Source organism: Acanthochromis polyacanthus, unplaced genomic scaffold, assembly GCF_021347895.1.
Source record: "Acanthochromis polyacanthus isolate Apoly-LR-REF ecotype Palm Island unplaced genomic scaffold, KAUST_Apoly_ChrSc contig55, whole genome shotgun sequence".
In the NCBI taxonomy this organism is placed as follows: Eukaryota; Metazoa; Chordata; class Actinopteri; family Pomacentridae; genus Acanthochromis; species Acanthochromis polyacanthus.
In genome coordinates this window covers 12,650-21,142 of record NW_026131345.1, presented here as the reverse complement: position 1 = coordinate 21,142, position 8,493 = coordinate 12,650, and the positions used below count along the sequence as shown (strand labels likewise).

General features: G+C 37.7%; 1 protein-coding gene across 1 annotated transcript; it reads right to left on the bottom strand.

Moving 5' to 3' along the window:
• Positions 1–801: 801 nt before the first annotated feature.
• On the bottom strand, positions 802–8,047 carry LOC127532939 (stonustoxin subunit beta-like; the record flags this gene model as incomplete). Its single annotated transcript, XM_051944838.1, has 4 exons — positions 802–2,187; positions 2,338–2,384; positions 7,403–7,576; positions 7,874–8,047. Coding segments are annotated over 4 exons (943 nt in total), but the record flags the coding sequence as incomplete, so codon positions are not given.
• Positions 8,048–8,493: the final 446 nt, after the last annotated feature.

The window sequence follows — 8,493 nt, the reverse complement described above, 5'->3', positions numbered from 1 at the left end:
CTGCAGTTCATGTCTTCTCTGGAATTTGGACACTTTGATGATGATTGATGGATTGTGCTCATTTGGTAGAGGATGCTGCTTTTACACTCTTTCTACATTCATTGAAAGCTTCTGACAAGCTTCAACACCACTTTATTTGACATTCACTGCATTATTTTGGATGGAAAATTCATTCATATGCTCTCAATGTTGTCCAGCAGAATTCCTTCAATGTGGAACTACTAGAAGATGAGATGTTAACAGGAGCAAACACCAAGGAGACCCATCAGTCCTCTGCTGTTTATTATTAGCTCTGGATATCAACCCTCCTGTTGGCTTCATTTACGCCACCAAAGAACAGGAAAAAAATCCAGAAATTCAGCAAAAAAATTCACCAAATTTATGGAAATGTGCAAAAACCTTCAGGAAGAAAATTCCAATAATTCCTTAAAAGTTTTATTTAAAAAACAAAAACAAAATCCCCCTAATTTGGCAAGAAAATTCTTGTAAATATGTTCAAAAAATGAGTAAGAATTTTCCAAAAAATCATAAAAATATCTAAAGTGATTCCATATTTTTCAGTAAAACTTCTGATATTTTCTTTAAGAACATTCACATAAAAATCAACCAAAATCCAGAGAATTTACTGGATTTTGGTTGATTTTTATGTGAATGTTCTTTAGAAACATTTCTTCTTTTTCCACTAAAAAATGTTCAAAAATGTCCCAAAAATGTTCAAATGTGGACATCAGAAGTTTCACTGTGAAAATATTTATTATTTTCCACATTTTCAAACTTTAAAATGACACAAGGGTTAAATAATGAAACTCTAAAAGCATTTAATAACGACACAGTCAGCAGATGATCCAACATTATTTTAAAGCTGTGTGTATTTTCCAGAAGCCTCAGGGTTTGATTGAAACTAAATGTGAGATCTGATCCATTCACCAGAAAACACAAACTTTACTTCAGAATATTCCAGTAAAAATGAGCTGAAACATTTGGGAGAAACTATCAGTAAAATATGATCAACAGGGAAACTTCTAACATTCTGACTGTTGGAAATCAAATCTAAAATCCTTGAAGATCTGCTTCCAAAGGAATCTTTCATATTTGGTAGAATATTGAGGACAGAAATGGAAGGATTTCAGGATGAATTTACCACAAACCACCGAAGAGCACAGAATACTTTGGAAAGAGTGATACAGATGAAGGAAGTTCTCATTTCATCACTAGAACAGGACTTAAAGACTCAAATCAGGATCAAGTGTGGCTGCACAAAAAGCTGATTTTCACTGGACAATAATGTGTGAAAGTCTGTCAGCAGTTTGGAGATTCACTGCTTCCTCTCTCATTTCACACTTTGTGCAGCTCAAATGCTTTTAGTTCAAGTGAGCGTCAGAGGAACACCACATCCTGATTTTCACTCTCAACATTTGACTGGAAAAAGACGCAAACACCACATTTGGCTCCTGGAATAATCACAACTTCCATCTTTGAAGAGGAACAAGTTTACAAGGAATCATTTAGAAGGATTTGACAAAGAAACACATTTAATCCATGAATGTGAAAACATGTTTGTGAGGGACAGAGTCATGGAGAGACTCAGCTATCTGTTCAACACTGTTTCTCTACCAGGAGGAGACTCTGGAGACTCAACTCAGCACAGAGACACTGAGGAGGAACCAGAATACCAGAACCCAAAACCAGGATAGAGAGTTTCAGTGAATGTGGTGTTGAAGGTGTGGAGGTGGATCAGAGAGTCAGAGGAGACTCTGTAGAAGGACAGAGTTCCAGCAGGAACGTCCACATAAACTGAAACTCTGTGAGAGTCTGATGAGGAACTGATGGATGTTTGAATGTTATTGTGTCTGACATAGTAACCACCATGTACAGAGTAAATATCACCATCAGAGCAGATCAGACACCAGGACTGATCATTACGTCCAAACACATAGTCATCACTGCCTCCTTTCCTTCCGATTCCTCTGTAACTCACTGATATGTCAACCCCTCCTCTCCACTCCATCTCCCAGTAACAGCGACCAGTCAGACCAGTTCCACACAGCAGCTGTTTCCAGAATTCAAACCTGTCTGGATGATCAGGATACGACTGATCCTCCATCACATGTGTCACCTTCCTGTTGTTGTCAGACAGTTTGAGGTTTCTGTGTACTGTGTTTGTGTCGACTGTGAGTTGACAGGAATCTGATGGAGAGAACAAACACAACACAGCTGCAGTTATTGATGGATCATGTGATCAGTATTAAAGCTTTGATGATGATCTCAGAGATGTGACACTTTGAAGATGCTTGAATGTGCTGCTTTGTTTCCATCAATCCATTAAAACACACTTACACTTCCTCAGACCTGGTGTCAACCATCGGTCTCCAGCAGGCGTCACCCTGAAAGGAGGAGGACGGTCAGAGCAGCAGAGACTCTTTCAGCAGCACACATGGACGTTACATGGCTCTCACACTGTTCCACTGATAAAGGACCAGAGCGTTCATAGAGGTGACATCATTCTCCCAGACTGATACAAACTTCACTGGTGCCATGACTGACTGTAGAACTTTAAATCATTTTGTACAATTGTGCAGCAAAACAGAACTTTTTTCTTTTCTTTTTCCTCTTTTTTCAGTGATATCACTCTATGCTAGCCCATTGCCTTAAATCCTTTTGGAAAATCTCATTTAATGAACTAGAACATCAGGTTATAGGTGTCGCTGAGCTGCCTTTCCTTTTTGTGTGTGTGCCAGAATATACATAGCTAGAAGGTTAGAAAGGTTTTTTTTTATTTGTTCTTTTTTATGTCTTTTTCACTTGTCTCACTCAATGCTAGGGGACTGAGGAATAATGTAAAGCGTAAAGCTTTATTTTTAATGTTAAACAGCTGAAAACTGATTTGGTTTTTTTCAAGAATCACACTCACTTATTAAAGATGTAAACTTGTGGAAAAATCAATGGGAAACGACATGTGGTGATGACATGAACAGAACATTCTGCTGGGGGATCTTGTTTAAAGGGTAGTTTTCCTGGAAAATTGATGCACTCTGTGACAGTCAAGCTCATTTGATTTGTTTAATAGTAGACTGGAATGGCAAAGCAATGATTATTGTTCTTTGTAAGGTTATAATTCTAAATCAGAAAATGATAAACTTATTCATACATTAGACTGTAAACTTGCAGCTCTAACTCAGACATTCCCTGAGGCTTACTTCATTGTAGGAGGTGATTTTAATGTGGTCATGAATGAGGTGATGATAGATGGCCTCCAGCTAAATGCTCACAGCCAAATGTTCAGTTCAACTCTTTAATTGACAAGTATGATTTATGTGATGTATGGAGAGAGAAGTTTCCAAATACTTGGAGTAATAAAAATGTCTCCAGACAGTCTGGCCTGGATTACTGGCTGCTCTCTAAATCACTTTCTAAAGACAATATTCCAATCAATGTCCTACCCCCACCCCATTAACTGACAACCCGGTCTCACGAGGATTCGTGAAACTGTCACGTAAATTTTTGTTTGGGTTTCGTGCGCACCAACACGATTTTGTCATGTTTTTCGTGTCGCTCACAACGAAATGTTTTTCGTGTTGCTCACAACGAAATGTTTTTCTCACCCGCTGCGGTAATCGCATCTGAAAGTGGTTTATACCGGCGGATTCATGACAATCTAAGCTTTCCATCGGTGTATAGTGTTTGTATAATCGCGTTTGCAGCCTTCAGACATTCTTATAATCGCGTTTGCAGCCTTCGGACATTATTTAAATTCCTATGCAAATTAGTAAGTGTACCACTGGGTTATGGTTAGGGTTATGGTTAGGGACGATGTAATGCAAAATATAGCGTTGGATTCGCAACGCTTTTACATTAAAAATATAATATACCCATTCGTTTGAAATACGTTCTGAGTGGCACGAAAAGTCCCCCGCTTAAAATACATTGGTGTGAATTTCGTTGTGAGCGACACGAAAAACATGACGAAATCGTGTTGGTGAGCACGAAAACCCAAACAAAAACTTAAGTGACAGTTTCACGAATCCTCGTGAGATCGGGCTGTAACTGACCATAGAGCCATCCTTATATATTTACATCTCCTTCCAGGAATGGTTGACACCAAGCAATTCTCTGATTGGAAGATGAATAGCTCTTTATTGAGGCATGACAATGTCAAACATGAACTTAGTAGAATTATTCAGTTTTATTGGTTAAATGCTCTGAAGGAAGGAAATTATGGAAAAAATTGGGAACTCCTTAAATTTGAAATCGGTGGATTTTTAAGAAGATATGGAAGTGAGTTAGCCAAATCTAGACGCCAAAATGAGGAGAAAGTGATCACAGATATAATGTCCTTGGCTAGCATTGCACCAGAAAATCTCTGACATGATGAAAATGAAAATGAATTGAACTTCTAAACACTTTAGATGATATATATAAGGTTAAAGCAGAGGCTGCTTTTGGTAGATCCAGACTGAAGTGGCTTGAACACGGTGAACAAATGACTTCCTGTTTCTTTAAACCGGAAAAAACTCATGCTAAGTACAATGCCATGTCTCAACTGAACATTGATGGAGTTGTGACTGAGAGTAAGAGCAGTATTTCTGAGTTTTGCTGTTGCTACTTTTCTTCACTTTATAAAACAAAGTTTGACAAAGATGCAATGGATGGACTGTTTCAATGTGTTGATTTTACAAACTCTGTAACGGAGGAAGAGCGGTTGATGTGTGACACCCCTCTCACACAACAACAAGTATTAGATGCAATGATGCAACTTAAGAGTAATAAGTCACCTGGAGTTGATGGTATTGTTTCAGAATTCTAGATAGATTTTGCTGAACGTTTGGCCCCATTTCTGTTCAAGGTTTTCTGAAGTTATTAGTAAAGGGACTCTTCCAGCAAGTACCGTATGACACAAGGCTGGATTACTTTAATTCCTAAACCAAAAAAGGAGCCTCTCTTCATTGATAATTGGAGACCAATTTCATTATTGAACAATGACTATAAAGTTCTTGCTCTTGTTTTTGCTAAAAGATTTAAAAATGCTCTTAACTCTATTATTGATGAGAATCAGTCTGGGTTTATGAGTAACAGGCATATTTTCAATAACATGAGGCTAGTTTTAGACCTCATAGACGATGCTGACCTTATTAGGGATGACAGTTTCATTTTAGTTTTAGACTTTCACAAAGCCTTTGATACAGTTGAACACTCGTTTATGTTTTCTGCTCTTAACAGGTTTGGTTTTGGGCCATACTTTTGCAGTGTGATGAAAACATTCTATGCTGGCACCAATAGCTCGGTAAAACTGAGTAATGGCACAACTCAGAGATTTTGTTTGGAAAGAGGGGTAAGACAGGGCTGCCCTGTCTCAGTTTACCTCTTCCTGGTTGTTGCTCAAATGTTTTGTCATTTTGTCAAATTCTGTAAGTTGGAAGGCATCTCTATTGCTGCTCGAAGCAGACTTTGAAGTCAGTTGGCTGATGATACAGCCTTGTTTTTAAAGAATGCCCTACAGATAAAGCCTGCAATTAATGCAATCCACATGTTTTCAAATGCATTAAATCTGTACTTAAACCTAAATAAATGTGAGCTATCCGCTCTCTAAAGTTCTGATATAACCTCAATTGATGATATACGAGTAAAGAGTAAGGTTAACTATTTAGGGATTACTGTAATTAAAAATCAGTGAGAGAGATGCCATCTCAACTTTGAGCCAAGGATTAAAAAGGTGCAGAATAAATGTAACCTTTGGCTACAAAGAGACTTATCACTTAAAGGTGAACTCTTCTGTCAAAAGCTGAGGGAATTTCCAGACTTGTGTATGCCGTCTTCTCACTGGCACTGGACTGTAAAACAGTCACATTTATTGATAAGATGCTTTTTCATTTTCTGTGGAAAAACCGTACACACTAGATCAGAAAATCTGTAATTCTTAACAACTACAAAAATGGAGGCCTCGACTTTGTTGATTTTTCAGTTCTAAACAATGTTCTGAAGATCAAATGGTTCAAATCTTTCTTAAAAATGATGCATCTTTATATAACTTTATTCCTAAATTTGTATTTAATCAAACTGGAGGACTCCCTTTTCTGTTGGTTTGTAGCTACCAAATAAACAAGATTCCCCTAAAATTATCCAGTTATCACAAACAGGTTTTGTTGTCGTGGAAAACGGCCTACAAGCACAATTTCTCTCCACATCGGTATTATCTCTGGAATAATGGGGATATACTGCATAAAAATAAAAGCATCTTTCTCAATAGCTGGTTTATCAACAAAATTGACTTCATCTCACAGCTTCTGACCCCTAGTGGCCATTTTATTAATGACACTGAATTCTGTGAAAAGTATCCATTCCCTTCAACACCTGAAGAGTTTTCAAAGGTCATTAGCTCCATTCCAGCTGGTGGTGTGACTCTGTGCACTGCCTCCTCTCTTGCAGCAGATATACATGTTGTTCATCCATGTGACACTTATTGTGGCAAAATAAGCTTTGGGACGGCAAAGAACAGCAACAGAGCAATACGTGCACTGTTCCAAAGAGAAACGACAACAAAACCTGATGTTATCCATGACTGGAACTCTTTTATTAATAATATCTCTTGGTCTCAGGTTTGGCTTTTACCTCACAAATTCATGTTGAACAAAGTTAGGGAAATTTCTGTTAAAATCTTGCATCAAATCTATCCTGTTAAACATTATATGACTAAGTTCAAACGTGATATAGATGTAAGATGTTCTTTTTGCTCTGAACCACATTTCTCTGGTATTGTAGTTTTAGTAGAAAAATGTGGAAGGAAATTTCTACATTTTGTTTAGAAAAACTAAATCTGCAGATTGATTTGCTCTACAAACACATTATTTTTGGGGTTTACGCACAGGATGGATATGAAAAAGACAAGGCCTTTATCATCAATCTCATATTAATATTAGTAAAATTTCATATTCATAAAAGCAAAATTCAGAAATCAAAAGCCAAATTATCTTGTCTTCCATAAAGAATTTGAATATTATTTAAAGTCAATAGCCTCATCTGATAACCAGAAAGGAATAAAAACTGTTAACATATGTAAAAAAATGTATTTGCTATAAATGTTTCAGTTTGTTCAGCTGTTTTTTTGTTTGTTTGTTTTTAGTTTCCTTTCTTTTCTTTCTTCTCTTCCTTTCTTCCTTCAAAGTGATTTTTGTTAACTCTGTCACTGTATGTTTCAATATCATGTTGATGTTGGATGTTACCTGTGACTATTTGAAATAAATTGTAAACAAAAAAGTTTATCCTTATTCCTGTCTGAGCTAAGCTAGGCTACAGCTTCCCTTTCCTTTTGATCATGGTGCATAGCTGAGCTAACAGTGTTCTTCTGCTTCCAGTCTTTGTTGTGAGCTAGGCTGATAGTTTAGTGAGAGTGTCTGTCTGTCTGTACCTGAGAGTTTCCAGTCTACAGTGTGGATCCTCCACTTTAGCTCTCAGCATCTTCTCTCCTGAGTCTCCTGGATGGTTGTAGCTCAGGTCCAGCTCTCTCAGATTTGAGGTCTTCAAGCTCAGAGCTGAGGCCAGAGAAGCACAGCCTTCCTCTGTGACCAGACAGCCTGACAGCCTGCACACACAAAACAACACAAACCTGATGGACAACACTTGGATGGATGTTTCTCTCTCTCTTTTCTTCTTTGTCTTTCAGATACATTTTGCTGCACATTTCAGGCGTCTCAAGCAAATCAACAATCTCAACAATGATTAGTGGGATTTAATCACGTCAAAAATAAACCCTGACAAAGTCCTGCACAAGTTCAGAAAAAGCTCATTTGAATAATCCCATCAGCAGAAATGATTGTACTCAGGTTAGCTGTTTATCCATTGATAGAAATCTCATCAGTTTCAAAGTGTGAGTCCTGACCTGAGAGCTTCCAGTTTACAGTGTGGACTCTCCAGTCCAGCAGAAAGACTCTCCACTCCTGAATCCTGCAGGTTGTTGTGAGTCAGGTCCAGCTCTGTCACACTGGAGGACTGGGAGCTGAGGACTGAGGACAGAGCTCCACAGCTTCGCTCTGACAGATTACAGTTATTAAGTCTGAAGAGACAAAGACCAGAAAAGAAGTCAAACATTAAGTTCAGTATTTTCTGTCCTGTTGAAAAGACAGCAGTGAATTTAACATCAAATCCATCCCACTATGTCCAAGATACAGCAGCACTGAGGACAATCCTCTGAAATATTATTTAAATGTGAAAATAATCCAAAGTGGAGCACATTACAGTAATCAGATTACTTTGAAGCCGAGCAGTAAAGTATTTGATGTGATTAAAAACAAAGTGACAGTTTAGATTTCCTAAATGAAGAATACAAACAGCAAGAAATGAATCCAATAAAGGTCAGTACATCTTTCATTACTGTCAGTAGAATGGTGGATTTTTTCACTACTTTCTATGTCCACCTTTATTTTTGATGACACATTTAATCCTCCTCAACATGAAGAAACCACATTTCTACAGAGATGTCCCTCCATCTTCAGAGACTAG